Source organism: Mesoplodon densirostris, chromosome 3 (genome assembly GCF_025265405.1).
Source record: "Mesoplodon densirostris isolate mMesDen1 chromosome 3, mMesDen1 primary haplotype, whole genome shotgun sequence".
In the NCBI taxonomy this organism is placed as follows: Eukaryota; Metazoa; Chordata; class Mammalia; order Artiodactyla; family Ziphiidae; genus Mesoplodon; species Mesoplodon densirostris.
This window is the reverse complement of record NC_082663.1, coordinates 130,400,855-130,421,401: the sequence shown is the minus strand read 5'-3', so window position 1 is coordinate 130,421,401 and position 20,547 is coordinate 130,400,855. Positions and strand designations below refer to the sequence as shown.

Genomic DNA, 20,547 nt, shown 5'->3' with positions numbered 1-20,547 from the left:
GCCAGCATCCACAATCTTTTGTTAAGCCCAAGACTCATTTATTCAGCAAACGTTTAAAGGTGTCTGCCCTGATGAGGCATTTAAATTACGTGCTGTAGAGAGAGGGGAAGATATAAAACATAATTTCAGGCCTTGAGGAATCCAATTCATCAGGACCATGAAGATCTGGATGTAAAAAAAAGCTATAGAACCAGTGTAAAGAGTACCACATTGGGACTTCCCTGGTGGTGCAGTGGTTAAGAACCCACCTGCCAATGCAGGGGACACGGGTTCGAGCCCTGGTCCAGGAAGATCCCACATGCCACAGAGCAAGTAAGCCCGTGTGCCACAACTACTGAGCCCACGAGCCACAACTACTGAAGCTTGCGTGCCTAGAGCCTGTGCTCCGCAACAAGAGAAGCCACCGCAATGAGAAGCCCACGCACTGCAACGAAGAGCAGTCCCCGCTCGCTGCAACTAGAGAAAGCCCACGCACACAGCAACAAAGACCCAACACAGCCAAATTAATTAATTAATTGATTAATTTTTTAAAAAAATTATTAAAAAAAGAGCACCACATTGTTAAAATATGAGTAGATGTGGTGCTGTGACTGTTTAGAAGAGAGAGGAAGCTGCTCAGTGTGGTAGACCAGCAACAGCTTCATGGAACAGGGGTGGCTATGCCGAGCTGAAGGATGTGGAGGATTTGACAAGCAGCAGTCTGGCAGGGCACTTGGGCAAGGACCGTGACAGGAGAAATAGCCAGGAGGGAAAAAGACGCAGGTCTTGTTGAAGACAGAGCAAGTATGTCCATTTTCTTTTTTTCCTTTTAGTTTTTTCTTCTTTTAAAAAAATTTAATGGTGAAATAACTGTAGACCTACAGGAGAGTTGCAAAGAGAGTTCTCATACACCCATCACTCAGCTTCCCCTAATGTTAACCTAGCACATTTATCAAAACTAAGAATTAATACTGGTGCAAGGCTATTAAGGAGAATACAGACTTTACTAAGATTTCCCCAGTTTTCTCTGCTAACATCCTTATTCCCATCCAGGACCCCACACTACCTCTAGTCCTCACGTGTCCTGCCTGACCATTCCTCAGTCTTTACTAGTCTTTTATGAGCAAGTAGGCCCATTTTCTAAAGGCATATCCATTTCCACCACTTATCAAATGTAAGATCTTGGGGAAGTTACTTAACTGCTCTATGTCTGAGTTTGCTCACCAGTAAAATGGAGATAGTAATAGCTACCTCTTTGGTGGTGGGGAAGACTAAATGGGTGAGTAGATGGAGATATATAAGGAGCTTTGAAGAACGCCTGGACGTGTAAGAGCTCAGTGAGTGCTGGCTCTTATGATTCTGAGGAAGGGCAGAGGGGGGAGAGGAAGCTGGCAGGGTAGGTGGGGTAAGACCTAGATGGCAGGGTAAAAAGAGTAGAAGGATCTAGAATCCATTAGAGGTGGAATCAACAGTAGTTATAAAACCACTGGATGAGGGAAGGGAGGGAGAGGGAAGGGGCTGAGATGGGGTGATAGGGGGACATTTGTTTGGAGGAGAGAAATGATAAGAGCTGAATCAGCTGAATGCCCACCTCGTGCCAGGAAGGGTCCTTGGTGGACCCTCACACAGTCCCTTGGGGTGGTTCCACCATGTCCCCATCCTACATGGGCACTCCCTGGAAATCCTGACACCAACCTCAGAGGGGCGACGAGGCTGAGAACACGGGCAATGGCCCAGGAGGCCAGGCAGCAATTCCAGGGACACTGGCCCTGAGAAGATAGGGGGGAGGCAGTGGTGAGAGAAGGGAGAGAGAGAAAAGAAAAACCAGAGATGGAGAAAGAGTGACAGATTCCAAGATGCAAAGAGGGGGAAGGGAGAGAGGAAACTCTGGGAAGGCAGAGAGAAGGAGAATGGTGAGGGATGAACAGAGAGAGGGGAGAGGGGATGAAGAGAGAGCAGGACTGAGCCAGAAGGAAGGCTCCCAGCCAGGGCCCTCTCATCCCCACAGTCTTCCTGGGGGGCACCCGGATGCTGGGCCTTCCCCATGAGGCCCCTCAGCTTGGGGACAAGCTGGGTGGGGTAACCTGAAACAATATTCACTCTGTCCTAGAGGAATGCATCTTCCTCTGTAGCTGTGGGGCTTTCCAGGAGCCTTCCCGAGAAGGCTCCCATGCCTGCCTTCATTGAGGGAAGAAAAGGCGGGAGGACAAGAAAGCAGGCACATGGCGCAGACAGAGGTCACTCCTCACACCACACTCCCATTTCCAGCACTGGAGGCCTCATCCCCAACACCGGATGCCCGTTTCTCTCATGGAGCCCCCATCCCCACACTTCATTCCATTACTCCATCATTTAATTGCCTAAACAAGATCAAGAAACTTACTGAAAGTTTTTAGAACACCCACTGATCCCCTACCAATAGCTCTGCTTTCATTGAAAAGAGACCTCCCTACCCAGCTAGGACCTCTCAGTCTATGGGCATGGATGCCCCTCTAGGCCCCCAAAAATCTTGAGCTTGACTTTCCTGATGCTTGCAGAGAACCGGCACCTTCTCGCCTTTATGGCCTCAATTTATAGCCATAGTGTCTAGAAAATGAAAACCAGAATTACAGACCACTAAGTTCACCTTCCTGAATGTACAGAGGAGCACTCCGCTGGCTCATCTGTGCCAGCCCAGTATGGGAAGAGCCGGCCCTGGGTCTCAGATGAATAAGAGAATTACAACAAAGGAGTAAAAAGCCACCCCTCTGTGATTTCTCGTGAACTGAAGGCAGTGACTGTGATCCCTGTTATAACTCCTGATGAGCTGCCTTTTTCACTCAACAAGATACTGTGCTCAGGACCCTCCTCATGGTGAAAGCAGGAAGTAGGCGGGAACCTCCGCTCATGCCATCACCTCAGCTGTCCTCTCCCCTTCCTCTCTTCCCCTTCTTTCTCTCCAGAGTTCCATTTCCCCTTCATGCTCTTGCTCTCTAAAGATGAGAAGAATTCTGATCTAGGCTTTGAATGTAACCCTAGAATTTATCCCAGTAAAATGGCCCTGGGCAGAAGACCTACATAGACATTTCTCCAAAGAAGACATACAGATAGCCAACAAACACATGAAAGGATGCTCAACATCACTAATCATTAGAGAAATGCACATCAAAACTACAATGGGGTATCACCTCACACCAGTCAGAATGGCCATCATCAAAAAATCTACAAACAATAAATGCTGGAGAGGGTGTGGAGAAAAGGGAACCCTCATGCACTGTTGGTGGGAATGTAAATTGCTACAGCCACTATGGAGAACAGTATGGAGGTTCCTTAAAAAAGAACTACCATACGACCCAGCAATCCCACTACTGGGCATATACCCTGAGAAAACCATAATTCAAAAAGAATCAGTACCGCAATGTTCACTGCAGCTCTATTTACAACAGCCAGGACATGGAAGCAACCCAAGTGTCCATCGACAGATGGATGGATAAAGAAGATGTGGCACATATATACAATGGAATATTACTCAGCCATAAAAAGAAACAAAATTGAGTTACTTGTAGTGAGGTGGATGGACCCAGAGTCTGTCATACAGAGGGAAGTAAGCCAGGAAGAGAAAAATACCGTATGGTAACATATATCTATGGAATCCTAAAAAAAAAAAAAAGTTTTGAAGAACCTAGGGGCAGGACAGGAATAAAGATGCAGACGTAGAGAACGGACTTGAGGACACGGGGAGGGGGAAGGGTAAGCTGGGACGAAGTGAGAGAGTGGCATGGACATATATATACTACCAAATGTAAAACAGATAGCTAGGGGAAGCAGCTGCATAGCACAGGGAGATCAGCTCGGTGCTTTGTGACCACCTAGAGGGGTAGGATAGGGGTGGGAGGGAGAAGCAAGAGGGAGGGGATATGGGGATATATGTATATGTATAGCTGATTCACTTTGTTATAAAGCAGAAACTAACACACCATTGCAAAGCAATTATACTCCAATAAAGATGTTAAAAAAATAAATTAAAAAAAATAAAATGGCCCTGGGAGCCTTTGCTCCAGTCTCCCTCCAACCATCTCTCCCCCAGGTCTCCTATCCACTGCCCAGCAGCTGGACCGAGAGAACAAGGATGAACACATCCTGGAGGTGAGTGATGCAGCTGAATCCATTCACTAGATTTGAAAACCTCCTGCAGGAGGCCAGGCTGGAGCCAAGCCAGGCCTTGGGGCCACATGCACGTTTCCAGGCAGTGGCTGAGGAGGGTGCTGACTCAGAGAGGAGTTGTTACTTAAGCTGAGCCTTGCTGTGGTTAGTGGTTGAGACTCTCAGGGTCTTCGCTGGCTCTTGAGCACTGTGAAGGGAAGGAATCTGAAACCATGTGAGGGCTGGACAGGAAGCACTGATAGATTAGCAATGCCTGCAGTGGGTATAGGAAGACGGAGCAGTACACGTGGGCTATGCACTTGTCCGGTGTGCTTTCCAGTCCATCCCTGCACTCTAGAGAGAGTCGCCCAATGTCAAACACTAGGTCAGTAGCAGAGCCAGGAGGAAAACCCTGACCTTTGTCCTCTAGCTCTGTGCTCTTTCTAGGACGTCTCTGAAATCACATAAGCATCACTGATGACCATTCCAATGAGAGGTGTCGGTCTTGACCCAGAGGGGATTAAATCAGAAGGAATCTAGTTATATCCCCTCCTGCACTATCCACAACTAATGAACAGGCATCTCTTCTAGTCTTAAAGATGTCAGCTGGGAGGGACACATATTCCTCAGCAGGAATTTTGCCTTCTATGCTCCCAGGCTCTGGACGTTCCCTTTGTATGAAACAGGCATTACTAGTAAGCAGCAGCCACACAGCCCTCTAGGGACTGAGGCATTCTCCACAGTTCAATAGAGGCATTTACCTTTAAACAGCAAAATATATTAAGAACTCAGAATCATTTAAAGTGGAAATGCCCCTTCTCATACTGATGCATGGGATGATTTGCCCCTACCTGAAACAGCCCGATTCTGAAATTGTTTTCGTGCCTTTACTCTGTCTCTTGATATCATTTCATGCATTGGGTGGCATGTCTGACTCCAAAGGTACCGCCCATGCCTCCATTAACATCTCCTCAATTATTTTTTTCTAACCTCCAGTAGCTTAAGGAAAGCGAGAACAAAGCTTACCAGAATTACGAGCAAATATAAAGTAAATGGTCTCCGAGAAATGGCCATTTGCCTCCTGAGTAGAGTTCTAGCTTTTGTCTAGAGCCTCTGTGACTCTTCTTCCACTTCTTTCTGGTTTCTTTCTCTGTTCTTGCTCGCTTTCCCGTGGGCGAGGTTACCAGAGAGCTGGGTTCCAAGAAGGTAAGGTTATGATAATAAAAATCACAAGCGTATACCAAACAACAGATGGACTGGTATTTCCAGGCTTTTGAAAGCAGCGGTAGTGGCAGAACTGTGTTGGGTGGCGATACATATTCACTGCCTTGCGTTTGTCAACTCACACTGGATTCTGTCCCCAGGTGACTGTGCTGGACAACGGGGAGCCCTCCCTGAGGTCCACCTCTAGGGTGGTGGTACGCATCTTGGACATCAATGACAACCCCCCTGTCTTCTCCCACAAGCTCTTCAATGTACGCCTTCCAGAGAGGCTCAGCCCACTGACCCCTGGGGCTGTGTACAGGCTGGTGGCTTCAGACCCGGATGTGGGTCTCAATGGCAGGGTCACCTACAGTATCGAGGAGAGTGACGAGGGGGGCTTCAGTATTGACCCGGTCACAGGCGTGGTGTCGTCCAGCAGCATCTTCCCAGCTGGAGAGTACAACATCCTAACGGTGAGGGATGGATGGAGGCCGTGGAGGGGGAGTGGCGTACCTGGTCAGGGATTTTCTTTGAGGATACAGGAGGAGGGAGACAGCCTTCAGGCTTGACGGAGGTAGTACTCCCCTCCGTGGCTTTCTCCCAGAGAAATTGGGAATCCCGACTTCAGCCAAAAGATCAGAATTCTGGGCCTTTCTCTTTGAGGGCAATAAGGTCCTTGCCTGGGAAATCCACCCTATTTAGAGATAAAGATTTTAGTGAGAGGAGCAGGGCTTTGAAATCAAGATAAGCCTGGGGTCCAATCCTGGTACTGCCATTTTACAACTGTGTGGCCTTGGACAAGTCACTTAAACCTCGTGAGCCTTTGTTTCATCATCTGTAAGATGGGCATAAGAACATTTTCCTCGTAGAAAGCCAATATAGCAAGTGGCTAGGGCCTGGGCTCTCATGTCAGTAGCCTGAATCCAACCCCAGCCTCACTGCTGGCCGGGCAGACATCCCAGGCAGGTGAATTCACTATGCTGAGCCCCGGTTTCCTCCTGCAAAAGGGAGGTGATAACAGTACCTCTCTGAGGGCTGTCAAGAGGATTAAATTAGATATTGCACACAATGCTTTTAGAGCAGGGCCTGATAATAGGGAGTGCTCAGTAAATTCTAGTTTATTATGATGATGGCTGTTGGGAAGGGTAAAGGGCCCATGCATGGAAAGTCCAGTTCAGGAAGTAGCACACAAAGCCTTCAGATAATAGTGGCTTTGATTAATTTTTTACTACCTATGAGTTTCTGGAGCACAGTTCTATGTTCTGTTCACCACTGTGCCTGCTGCAACTGGCTTGGTGCCTGTTTACGTAAGCTCTCAGCTGTGTGTTGAATGGATGAACCAGTGGACGAAAGGCCAGCTCAGTCAGTCACAGGGCGCTCTGTCTCCTGGCCTGGCCACCTGGGTCTTCTTGTTTCTTAATCCCAACCCTACAGTCAAAGCCTCAACTTCTGGCCTCTTTTCAGGTCAAGGCAACAGACAGTGGGCAGCCACCGCTCTCGGCCAGTGTCCGGCTACACATTGAGTGGATCCCCCAGCCCCGGCCCTCCTCCATCCCACTGGCCTTTGATGAATCCCACTACAGCTTTACAGTCATGGAGACAGACCCCGTGAACCACATGGTGGGAGTCATCAGTGTCGAGGGCCGACCTGGTCTCTTCTGGTTCAGCATCTCAGGTGAGGGCCCAAGGGTCCCATCCTTGTAAACCAGCCCTAGTCCTTAGGACACAATCCTTCTGAGCCCTCTCAAGGTCACACTCCGTGGCAGCTGCTGTTTTGGCCATGACTGGTGATTGCCTCTTCTCTGGTCCTTTGGGGCAGTGGGTAGTCAGACCATTGCTTCTGCCAAGCTTTCCTTCACACCAGCTGTGATCTCAGGTGCAACCTCCACGGTCTCACTGGTAACCCCAGCCAGAGCCAGACAGGGCCTCAGTTATCCCGAGTTCCTGGGAGAACTAAGACAGTGGTCCAGAGAGACCCAGAGGAGAAAGCACAAGTTTTATGTTTCCTCTTCTGACTCAGTGTGAACATCAGTATAGAGCTGACTTCAGTGACCATGAGCCCAAGGCCAGCTGTACCCTGGGGCCCTGCTTAACGTTCTGGTCCCAGGTTCCATCCTCAAGATCAGGGAAAGGGTCTATTTTCTTTTTTTTAATTTTTTTGCGGTACGCGGGCCTCTCACTGTTGTGGCCTCTCCCGTTGCGGAGCACAGGCTCCGGACGCACAGGCTCAGTGGCCATGGCTCACGGGCCCAGCCGCTCCGCGGCATGTGGGATCTTCCCAGACCGGGGCACGAACCCGTGTCCCCTGCATCGGCAGGTGGACTCTCAACCACTGCGCCACCAGGGAAGCCCAAGGGTCTATGCTTGTAGTGGGAGACACTTGGGTCCAAGCTCTCATGGCCTCCTGTGAAATTCCTTTCTGTTTCTAAATCAAGATTTTGTTAAAACATCTTGGGGTGGGGCGTGGTTCATAGATTCCTTTGGGAACCTGAGGAATGTTTAGGTCCTCTTCCCAGAAAGATGCATGCGATTGCACGCGCGTGGACACACACACACACACACACACACACACCTGCATGCAAATTTAGGGGTTTTATAGATTCTCTGAAACCCATTCAGGGATTCCAGGTCAAGAATCTCTAATCTAAGAGCTTCAGTACCCCCTGAACCATGAAGTCCTATTACAGAGATTCCCAGCCTGCTTCAGAGGTTGGATACCAGCCTGTCTCAAGCTTTTTGACCTCCTAGATTCACTTCCAGTTCTGATTCACTGCTCTTTTTAAGTATCTGACTTTTTTTCTTATAGGACATTTAGAAAACACAAATGAGTACAGAGAAGAGAATAAAAATCACCTAAACTCCTACCAATCCGAAGATAATCCCCTGTTATCATTTTTATGTTTCCCTCTAGTCTTTTCCTTTATACACCCATACACTTAGGGTTATATGAAAATATTGTCATATAACCTTTTAAGATATATCATGAACATATTTCCATGCCACTAAACAAATTTCTACGAGCAGACATTTAAATAGCTGCATGCTAATTCTATATTTTGGATTCTCATAGTTGATTAAAACAATTCCCTCTTGTTGAACAGAGTTACTTCCATTTTTTCCCATGTCTAAGCTGCTTTAGACTATGCAAACTACCTGTAGGCCATGATGTAGAGCTCCATTACTCCTGCATGTTTCAATTCCAGTAGCAGAATACATTCTAGCGCAAATTTTGGTCTTCCTCTGGGACTCTTCAGTCCTTCTAAGTGTACCTCTTCCTGAATCATCACTTGGATCTTCAAAATAATTTGACAGTAAGTTGAGAGGATCAATTACCACCTCCTCTCGATCTGCCAGCCACATCCCATAGTACTTGTGCTACCTACTGCCTACATCACTGAGGTCGTGTGTGCTTTCCTCTTACCACCCATCCAGGTGGGGACAAGGACATGGACTTTGACATTGAGAAGACCACAGGCAGCATTCTCATCGCCAAGCCTCTCGACACAAGGAGGAGGTCAAGCTATAACTTGACCGTGGAGGTGACCGATGGGTCCCACACCATTGCCACCCAGGTGAGAGGCCTCACTGGGAACCCTGAGTTGAGAGGAGATGGGAGGCCTACTTGGTTGGAAGGCAGCTGTGCTCACCACTGTGCCACCATTGCACACTGGGGCCTCTTTAGTTGGGATGAGGATACAGAAGGCTCTCTGTGCATGTGGTGTACCTCAAGGAACACTGAATTTGGAATCAAGGTTCTGTGCTCTAGTCTTGTCTGATCACTCTCTATGTGATCTTGGGAGAATTCTTGTTCCCACTGTGGATCTCTAGATAATGAGGGGTTTTGTTTAAATGAGCAGGTTTTAATTAAAGGTAGAGTGCCACAGGGGCTACCATAGACATAAGGAATGATGGTAAGTGGGGCTCTGGATTTCTACTCTGGTTTCAGCCAGTTTTATTTGTTTCATATACTGGAATTGCACCCAAAAAATTGCTTCTGAAGAAAAGGCCCTTTAACAAGAATTTTGTTTTTGAAAACCACGAAACTGCATACCATCTGAAAGCCCTGTGATTTTGAAATCCTATCATTCATTCAACAAATATTTATCAAGTGACTGCTGTGTGCCAGGCCCAGTTGTTATGGTGGAGAACCAGACAGACAAGGTTCCTGACCCCCTGGAGCTTACAGTCCATCTTCTCTTTCATTCTCCTCCCTAGGTCTACATCTTCATGATTGCCAATGTTAACCACCATCGGCCCCAGTTTTTGAAGCCTCATTATGAGGTCAGAGTTCCCCAGGACACACTGCCTGGGGTTGAGCTCCTTCGAGTCCAGGCTACTGATCAAGACAAGGGCAAGGGCCTCATCTACACCATACACGGCAGCCAAGACCCGGGAAGTGCCAGTCTCTTCCAGCTGGACCCAAGTAGTGGTGTCCTCGTAACTGTGGGGAAATTGGACCTGGGCTCGGGGCCTTCCCAGCACACACTGACAGTTATGGTGAGTTAACTGAAAACTGGGTAAGGATGTGCTTGCACACGATGTGTGGGGTGGACATGCTTGGAGGTGTGCTGAAGGCTGCTGAGCCAGCTGTACTGATGCTCATAATGATAATCCATGAGATGAGTTGTGACATTTCACAGCCTGCCAGAGGCACCTTCCATAACGGATGCCTGGGAGTAAGGAAAGAGATGGGACAGCTTCCAAAGAACCCCCTGCAAACTTGGCTTTTTCTGGGCTCACTCCAAATAGCCCCCAAGAATTCTCTCCTTGCTCCATGACTGCACGATCACACAAACTCACATAGCGTCAGAGCTGGGAGGGACCCAGAGACCATCCCACCCAGAGCAAGCAGGTATATAGGGAACAAATGAAGGAGGACTTGACTCTTAGGGTCACGTGCCTGCAATTTTATGACCCTGAGAGTGAGAGCTTCCTTAAATGTATGCCCTACATGCCTCATTTGCCTCGCTCTAGTCCCAGCCCTGGTCCCACCCATTTCTCTTATCTTACACCTGAGGCCCATAGAGGAAGAGAGACTTGCTCACCATCATACAGTTCTTTACGATGGAACCCAAATCAGAGCCAAGCCTTCCCGACTCAAGGTTCTTAAGTGTTAGTTTATCATCCTCTGGGCACTTAAATATATATTAAAGGCTCTGAGAAGTCCTGCAGCAAAGAAAACTTCAACTCCATTTTAGTGCAGTGCTCCCTAAATTTATTTGACCATAGAATTTGTTTTTTTCCTGAATAACATGTTGACATCTTGAAGAACTAATATTCTCTGAGAACCAATTTGGAAACTACTGCTTCTCTGCTTATTTCTGCCTTTCTCCTGAAATGGAATTATCCTGAAAATAGCTAAGCCTAATAATCACGAATTGACAAATTTATTTAAGAAGAAAAAAGAACGTAACTGAGAGCAAAATTTAAAGGAATAGAGAGTTACAATTGTGTGCCTTTTTCACTGGCATTCTCTGTCATCGACCTAAATCTAACCGTCCCTCCTCCCATTCCACTTGCTGCTCATCCCATTGCACCCTTGGACCCACAGGTTCGCGACCAGGAGATGCCCATCAAGAGGAACTTTGTGTGGGTGTCCATTCACGTGGAGGATGGAAACCTCCACCCTCCTCGCTTCACCCAGCTCCACTATGAGATGAGTGTTTCTGACACCACAGCCCCCGGAACAGAGCTGCTCCAGATCCGAGCCATGGATGGTGACCGGGGAGCCAATGCTGAGGTCCACTACTCCCTCCTCAAAGGTGAGAGGCCTGAGTTAGGGACATGAGGGGAGGGACTTTGGCAGTAAGGGAAAGCACCAGAGGCATGGATCTGCAAGTTATTCAAGTGCCAAGCTCGCTAAGCTTTGGCAAATTATCATTCTAAGGCACTCCCTGGGACTATAGTGACCTAAGTTAATGCACTTTCAAAGGTGGAAAGAACAGTAACAAAGGATTACTCAAGTTATGGGAGAATTTACATAGAGAATACATATATATTCACCAACAACCACACATGTAAAGGATGCTTATGAAGTTCATGTGACATTTTAAAAGATAATATCTTTGTGTATGTACAATAAAAGGGACCTATAAATACTTGGTAAGATATATGGCATAGTTTTAGGAGTATTTTCTTCTAAGGCCACATCATGATTTCATATCTATTATACATATTTTTTATCTTAAAAATAGGAATATTACCTGTGCCAGAAACTAGTTGTAAAGATTAAAAGAGAAAATGTATGTTAACACATGCTGTAAACTGTAAAATATTATACAAGTGCCAGGGGTTATTACTATCATTGATATGTGTTAATTATAAGTAGTTAATAGGACAAAAATGATAATATCCAGTACCCAACTAATTAATCACGGTTAGATTAAGGTCGATGACAGAGAATGCCAGTGAAAAATACACACAACTGTAAGTCTCTGTATTCCTTTAAATTTTGCTCTCAGTTATGTAATGTCTGATAATTCATAACTGATATTTAATAATTATTGTTATCTTTAATATTCATTAATACTTCATAGAGCTAGCTGCTGCGGACAATCAAAGATGAGAGTGACTTAATCTCTGCCCTAGAGGGACATAATAATGTTCATTTATTGCTTGTCAGTATCTTATATACTTTAAGGATTCAGAACTTTTTACATTTTCTTTTTTTGAAGAAATGGAAGTTGTTATAACTTGTCATACGGCAGAAATCTATTCATCCCTGAGGAATAATAATACAAATTATAACCCATTAATTGCTTACTTTTTGTGACTTATGAAGTATAATCACATCTTTTATCTCACTGACAACCCCACTGATATTGGTATTAATTTTATTTTACAGATAGGGTTAGTTTTAAAATATTCTTCTGATTATAGAAATAACACATGCTGGTTCTTTAAAACCTGGAAAAACCAGGAATGTATGAAGAAGAAAATAACATTCAGCCATGGTTCTCATGACCTAGAGAAAATAATTTCATGTATTTCCCTCTTATTTTTTTCTATGCATCATTCTGCAGTGGTAAGATCAAAATGAATATACAATTTTGTTCCCTAATTTTTTCTCTCAGCAGTAAAATAAAAAATTATGATTATGTTAAATAGTTTACTTGGCTACTTTTAATGGAACTACTTTTAAATTGCTGTTTACTCATTAAAACCATGTTCTTTGACCGAACTTAGGATTTGTATCACAAAGGCAAATTGGGAAATCACCTTACTAGTCAGCTGGAAAAGGGCTTCCATGAGTGGGAGAATCAGATGGAAGGTTTTGTGGTAAACCTGGCTATTTACTTTGCCACTGGAATAATAAAATATCATAAAATATGATAAATGAAATAAGAATAGTAATAAGCAGTACTCCTCTGAGTGAAGGACCTGTACCCCTGAGCAAAATTACTCAGGTGTATGTCATGGTATTAAATAGGTAATGGTCTCATCACAAGAAAAAAATGTATTTGTAACTATGTCAAGTGACGGATGTTAACTAAATTTATTGTGGTAGTCATTTCACAATATATACTTATACATATATCAAATTATGTTGTACACCTTTAATGCAATGTTATATGTCAATTATATCTCAATAAAACTGGAAAGAAGTACCAGTTATGCAAGCTAAATGCGTTCTAGAGACCTCTGTATGACATTGTGCTTATAGTTAACAATACTGTACTATAACCTCTAAAGATTCAAGAGGGTAAAATCTCATGTTACCTGTTCTTACCACAGTATTAAAAAAGGAAAGGAAAAAAAGGATAGTTGCAGTCCAAGTAAGGTCAGACTCTAAAAACTGTGATAACTTCGAGCATTTTTTTTTAGGAAAATATGATTAGTTTTCAACATTATCTTTTGTGAACTATGTAATGTCACATAAACACAACTTTCCTCAAAACTTAAATTTGAAATGGTATTATGTATTTATCTAAATGAACATTAAATTTTAAAAGGATTACAAAAATGATAGGTAATCAGACATGGAGAAATTACTCCATTTTCGATTCTCATTTGGGCTTCCTCATAAGTCAAGGGAGACTCCTTTGGGTACTAGAATCTCTTCAGTTCTCTAATACTTGCTACTCTTCGCCAAAGAAAGCCTGTAGTTCTCAGGTCCAGACCCTTTTAGCAAGCAATAGATTTGATCCAGATTTTAAGAAAATATTTTCCATTGACTGGTTTTTACGGTAACCTCTGATTTATGACAAGCAATAATGGTTTTCTTTTTAAAGTACCAATATAAAGTTGCCTGTTAAAAATATTTTAAATTTAAAAAATAAACCAATTTAAAGGAAAATATCCATTAAATAATGACATAAATCATATACTATACTATTGTATAGGTAGTGGCTGAATATTAAAAAAAATTGTAAAGGCGGTGTGAGAATGCCTGAAGTTTAGGAAATCCAGGTGTGGTGGAAAGGGCATTTGATCAGGAGCCTCAAGATCTGTGTGTGCTATCCAGTCCCTCCCCACTCAACCCGTTGCCACTCACTCCTAAGCCTGACAATGGACTTTCCCACAATAGACTATACGAGGACTAGACGAGGTGGTTTTTCCAGTCCGTATCAGTTTTGACAATTTATGACTCCATATTTACAATTTTCATCTATCAAGTATATAATCAAAGCTATTACAAGTTATGTAAAGAATGGGTTAAAATTCTAAATAATGTAACTGAAGTTTGTCCTGTAAAAGTCAACACTGAAATACAGAGTGGAGTGTGCTTTTCCTACAAAGTATGTCTCCTTTCTTTGCTCCAAAAACCTACTACTGCTTTGGTTTATAGCTTAAGTTGCAGCCCAAACACTTAGTGATCATTGAAGCTTCCATTTATGGAGTACTTAATATGAGCACCACATAAGGAATTTCATAAAGTATATATCTACCCTACACATTATATCATAATTAAATCCAGGGTGGTGCAGGATGTGGATTTTGCCCTGTCCAACTTTTGTGTGATTGCCTTTTACTGATCTAGAAAGCCTAGTTGGTACCTCTTGAGGGTGTGGTAAACTTCAATTTATCTTGTCTTTTGTTTCAGGGAACAGCGAAGGTTTCTTCAACATCAATGCCCTACTAGGCATCATAACTCTAGCACAGACACTTGATCAGGCAAATCATGCCCAGTATACTCTGACAGTGAAGGCAGAAGATCAAGGCTCCCCACAATGGCATGACCTGGCTACAGTGATCATTCATGTCTACCCCTCAGATAGCAGTGCCCCCATCTTTTCAAACTCCGAGTACTTTGTAGAGATCCCTGAATCAATCCCTGTTGGTTCCCCAATCCTCCTTATCTCAGCTACAAGCTTCTCAGAAGTTACCTATGAGTTAAGAGAGGGAAACAAGAATGGTGTATTTTCCATGAACTCATATTCTGGACTCATTTCTACCCAGAAGAACTTGGACCATGAGAAAATTTCATCTTACCAGCTGAAAATCCGCGGCAGCAATATGGCGGGTGCGTTTACTGATGTCATGGTTCTTGTTTATATCATTGACGAAAATGACAATGCTCCCATGTTCTCAAAGTTGACTTTTGTGGGCCAAATTAGTGAAGCAGCTGCACTGAACAGCATGATAGTGGATGAAAACAACAACCCCCTTGTGATCCGTGCCTCTGACAGTGACAAAGAAGCTAATTCCTTGTTAGTCTATAAAATTTTGGAGCCAGAAGCTCTGAAGTTTTTAAAAATCGATCCCAGCATGGGAACCCTAACCACTGTATTAGAGATGGATTATGAGAGCATGCCCTCTTTCCAATTCAACATCTATGTCCACGACCAAGGAAGCCCTGTCTTATTTGCACCCACGGCTGCCCAGGTCATAATCAATGTCAGAAATATAAATGACTGTCCCCCCAGGTTCTCAGACCAGATATATGAAGTAGCAGTACTGAAGCCCATCCACCGGGGTATGGAGCTCCTCGTGGTGCAGGCCAGTGACGATGACTCAGAAGTCAATTATAGCATCAAAACTGGCAATGCTGATGAAGCTGTTGCCATCCATCCCATTACTGGTCGCATATCTGTGTTGAATCCTGCTTTGCTGGGACTCGCTCGGGAGCTCATCATCAAGGCTTCTGATGGCCTGTATCAAGATACTGCACTAGTAAAAATTTCTTTGACACAAGCCCTTAACACAAGCTTACAGTTTGGCCGGGATGTCTACAGGGCAACAGTGAAGGAGAATTTGCTGGACAGAAAGGCACTGGTGATTCTTGGTGCCCAGGGCAATTGTTTGAATGACACCCTATCTTACTTTCTCTTGAATGGCACAGATATGTTTCATATGGTCAAATCAGTAGGCGTGTTGCAGACAAGAGGTGTGGCATTTGACAGAGAACAGCAGGACACTCATGAGGTGGCGGTGGAATTGAGGGACAGTCGGACACCTCAGCGGGTAGCTCAGGCTCTGGTCCAAGTCTCTGTTGAGGATGTCAATGACAATAGCCCTGAATTTAAACATCTGCCCTACCACACAATCATCCAAGATGGCACAGAGCCAGGGGACGTCCTCTTTCAGGTATCTGCCACTGACCAGGACTTGGGGGTGAATGGTGCTGTCACATATGCATTTGCAGAAGATTACAGATATTTTCGAATTGACCCCTATCTTGGGGACATATCATTAAAGAAACCCTTTGATTATCAAGCTCTAAATAAGTATCACCTCAAAGTCATTGCTCGAGATGGAGGAACCCCATCCCTCCAGACTGAGGAAGAGGTACTTGTCATTGTGAGAAATAAATCCAACCCGCTGTTTCAGAGTCCTTACTACAAAGTGAGAGTACCTGAAAATATCACACTCTATACCCCAATTCTCCACACCCAGGCCCGGAGTCCAGAGGGGCTCCGGCTCATCTACAACATCATGGAGGAAGAGCCCTTGATGCTGTTCACCACTGACTTTAAGACTGGTGTCCTTACAGTGACAGGCCCTTTGGACTATGAGTCTAAGACCAAACATGTGTTCACAGTCAGAGCCACAGACACAGCTCTGGGGTCATTTTCTGAAGCCACGGTAGAAGTCCTGGTGGAGGACGTCAATGATAATCCCCCCACTTTCTCTCAATTGGTCTACACCACTTCAATCTCAGAAGGTTTGCCCGCTCAGACTCCTGTGATCCAACTGTTGGCTTCTGACCAGGATTCAGGGCAGAACTGTGATGTGTCTTACCAGATTGTAGAGGATGGCTCGGATGTTTCCAAATTCTTCCAGATCAATGGGAGCACGGGGGAGATGTCCACAGTTCAAGAGCTGGATTATGAAGCCCAACAACACTTTAATGTGAAGGTCAGGGCCATGGATAGAGGAGACCCCCCACTAACTGGTGAAACCCTTGTGGTTGTCAATGTGTCTGACATCAATGACAACCCCCCAGAGTTCAGGCAACCTCAGTATGAAGCCAATGTCAGTGAGCTAGCAACCTGTGGACACCTGGTTCTCAAAGTCCAAGCTCTTGACCCTGACAGCAGGGACACTTCCCGCCTGGAGTACCTGATTCTTTCTGGCAACCAGGACAGGCACTTCTCCATTAACAGTTCATCGGGAATCATTTCTATGTTCAACCTTTGCAAAAAGCACTTGTACTCTTCTTACAATCTGAAGGTAGGTGCTTCTGATGGGGTCTTCCGAGCAACTGTGCCTGTGTATATCAATACTACAAATGTCAACAAGTACAGCCCAGAGTTCCAGCAGCATGTTTATGAGGCAGAATTAGCTGAGAATGCAAAGGTGGGAACCAAGGTGATTGAGTTGTTAGCCATAGACAAAGACAGTGGTCCCTATGGCACTGTAGAGTATACCATCATCAATAAACTAGCAGGTGAGAAGTTCTCCATAAACCCCAGTGGCCAGATCACCACTCTGCAGAAATTGGATCGGGAAAATTCCACAGAAAGAGTCATTGCTATTAAGGTCATGGCTCAGGATGGAGGAGGACGAGTGGCCTTCTGCACTGTGAAGATCATTCTCACGGATGAAAATGACAACCCCCCACGGTTCAAAGCATCTGAGTACACTGTATCCATTCAATCCAACGTCAGTAAAGACTCCCCAGTCATCCAGGTGCTGGCCTATGATGCAGACGAAGGTCAGAATGCAGATGTCACCTACTCAGTGGACTCAGTGGAGGACCTGGAAGAAGAGGTCATTGAAGTCAACCCAACCACTGGTGTTGTCAAGGTGAAAGAGAGCCTGTTGGGATTGGAAAATCGGGCCTTTGACTTAAAAATCAAAGCCCAAGATGGGGGCCCTCCTCACTGGAACTCTCTCATGCTGTTACGACTTCAGGTGGTTCCTAATGAAGTATCCTTGCCCAAATTTTCTGAACCTCTATATACTTTTTCTGCATCAGAGGACCTTCCAGAAGGGTCTGAAATTGGTTCTGTTAAAGCAGTGGCAGCCCAAGATCCAGTCATCTATAGTTTAGTGCAGGGCACCACACCAGAGAGCAACAAGGATGGCATCTTTTCCTTGGACCAAGACACAGGGGTTCTAAAGGTGAGGAAGGCCATGGATTATGAGTCCACCAAATGGTACCAGATTGATTTGATGGCACATTGCCCCCATAATGACACTTACTTGGGTTCCTTGGTCTCTGTCAACATCCAAGTGAAGGACGTCAATGACAATAGGCCTGTATTTGAGGCTGATCCATATAAGGCTGTTCTCACTGAAAATATGCCAGTGGGGACTTCAGTCATTCAAGTGACTGCGAATGATCAGGACACTGGGAATGATGGCCAGGTAAGCTATAGGCTGCCAGTGGACCCTGGCAGCAATATCCATGAGCTCTTCGCCATTGACAGTGAAACTGGCTGGATCACCACACTCCAGGAACTTGACTGTGAGACCAGCCAGATCTACCAGTTTTATGTGGTGGCCTATGACCATGGCCGGACCATCCAGCTATCTTCTCAGGTCCTGGTTGAAGTCTCCATTACAGATGAGAATGACAATGCCCCCCGATTTGCTTCTGAAGACTACAGAGGATCTGTGGTTGAGAACAGTGAACCTGGTGAACCTGTGGCCACTCTTAAAACTTTGGATGCTGATATCTCTGAGCAGAACAGACAGGTCACCTGCTATATCACAGGTAAGTACACCTATCTTGGAACAGAGGCACTGGGGTGCGTTGAAAAAAGTCCAATAAGAGGTTCCCTAAGATGTGGCTCTGCCACTCATTAGCAATGTGACCTTGGGTAAATCACTTAACCTCCCGAGACCTCAACTGCTCCATCTGTAGACTTGGCATGCCTGTTCTCATTCAACTCACAGGGATGCTGGTAAGATCTAACTTGAAAAAGCTTTGAGAGCCCCCAGTACATTGCAAAGTGCATTGTAAAGAGGATTTCTTATTACCTTAAATGGAGTAGATAGACTAGAAGTGAGATTCTGCAACTGTTCTCAGTTAGCTTCTGGGAGACAGAGAGGGAATCAACAGTTGTGTGGTCCATGAAAACTCTGTGAGGTGACTGTCCTTGTAGAGTAGTATTCTGCCTAGGGCAAGTTGTGGATAGTAGAAAACGCTGCCTAGTCAACCATAGGACCTAAGTGTTGGAGCAAAAACACTTTCTTGGATATGATTCCAGCCCAATCCCCTCATTTCATACATGGGAGAACCAAAGCCCAGATAGGGGAAGAAACTCAACCAAGGTCACACTCCAAGCTTGCATCAGGGCTGGGATTAAAACCATACCCTACAAACTGCTTTCCCCAGTGGATACCTATTGTAAACCTACATTTCCCCAATCTCTGCCCAGTGGCTAAATGAGCCAATCAGTGGCTAAAAGAGAGTTTCTTTACTTCTCAGTGTCCCTTTCCCCATCTCCCAGGTACCATGTCATTCCATTCCCATAGTCATGGTTTCTTCTGCTACCACAGCTGTCTGGTGGAGAGTTAATGAGCCTAAAGTTCCAACCAAGAATCATAGACTCCTGGAGACAGATCCTGGATCAGAGCTGTTTGAAATATGGAGTCTTAGTGAAATAGAATCTTGTCATTTTATAATATCAGACTCTTAAAAACACAAAAGTCTTAAAATCTCTGAATAATAGAATGAGAAATGTCAATATATCATCAACTCTTGGAATAGTTTAATCTGAGGACTCTGGCATCTTAGAATCTCAAAAATCCATCTCTCCTCTCAGTGATTGGTATCAAGGAAAGATAACTCAGAAGCAAATCTAGCGATCCATCTGAATCTCCACTTAGCCTGTGTCCAGTCATAAAATAAAACCTCAGAGAGTGTATGTATGTATGTATGTATGTATGTATGTATGTATGTATGTATGTATGTATGTATTTTTGGCTGCATTGGGTCTTCGTTGCTCCGTGCGGGCTTTCTCTAGTTGCGGCGAGTGGGGGCTACTCTTCATTGTGGTGCACGGGCTTCAGTAGTTGTGGCACATGGGCTCAGTAGTTACGGCGCACGGGCTTAGTTGCTCCACAGCATGTGGGATCTTCCTGAACCAGGGCTTAAACCCATGTCCCCTGCATTGGCAAGCGGATTCTTAACCACTGCGCCACCAAGGAAGCCCCCGCAGAGAGTTTTTACTGATCATTTCCCACCCCTCCACTGTTGAACAGATACTAGATACTAGAAGGTTCTTTTCTAGAATTGCAATCTGCTTCCATTTAACTTCCTCCGATGCCTTCCAATGCACAAAAATAAAAAACCTGCCCTTCAGCCACATATTTTGGAGCAGTGTTTCTTGCAGTGATAATTCCATTTAATGGAGGCCTTTGAAGTTGGTAGAGGCTTCATAACACCAGATAAACTGACTCGTTGCAGAATTATGGGTCCTTAGCTAAGGGAGGAAATTTTTGCCTTTCCCAACAATCCTAAAAAAGAGTGTCAGGTGGGCAGCCACGTAGGGCACAAAGCCTGGTTTGTTCCTGTTGCTTGGATTCAGGAAACTCTGTCCCATCTTTTTAGAGGGAGACCCCCTGGGCCAGTTTGGCATCAGCCAAGTTGGGGATGAGTGGAGGATTTTCTCGAGGAAGACCCTGGACCGTGAGCACATGGCCAAGTACTTGCTCCGAATCACAGCTTCCGATGGCAAGTTCCAGGCTTCAGTTCTCGTGGAGATCTTTGTCCTGGACATCAATGATAACAGCCCACAGTGCTCAGAGGTGAGAGCCTGGTGAGGGTGGGGGAGGAGTAGAGGCAAGGAAGCTGGAGTGAAGGGCAAGAGGAAGGAGAAGGACTCAGGGTACCATCTCTGGGACTGGACA

General features: G+C 45.1%; 1 protein-coding gene across 1 annotated transcript in view; it reads left to right on the top strand.

The window, feature by feature from the left end:
• Positions 1-20,547, top strand: part of FAT2 (FAT atypical cadherin 2) — a 67,427-nt gene that overhangs the window by 7,605 nt on the left and 39,275 nt on the right. The window contains exons 3-10 of the mRNA XM_060093686.1: positions 4,046-4,104; positions 5,466-5,777; positions 6,769-6,979; positions 8,737-8,876; positions 9,520-9,801; positions 10,856-11,066; positions 14,348-18,406; positions 20,249-20,445. Of these exons, the coding sequence (XP_059949669.1) occupies positions 4,046-4,104; positions 5,466-5,777; positions 6,769-6,979; positions 8,737-8,876; positions 9,520-9,801; positions 10,856-11,066; positions 14,348-18,406; positions 20,249-20,445 (5,471 nt within the window). The remainder of the gene's footprint in view (positions 1-4,045; positions 4,105-5,465; positions 5,778-6,768; positions 6,980-8,736; positions 8,877-9,519; positions 9,802-10,855; positions 11,067-14,347; positions 18,407-20,248; positions 20,446-20,547) is intronic.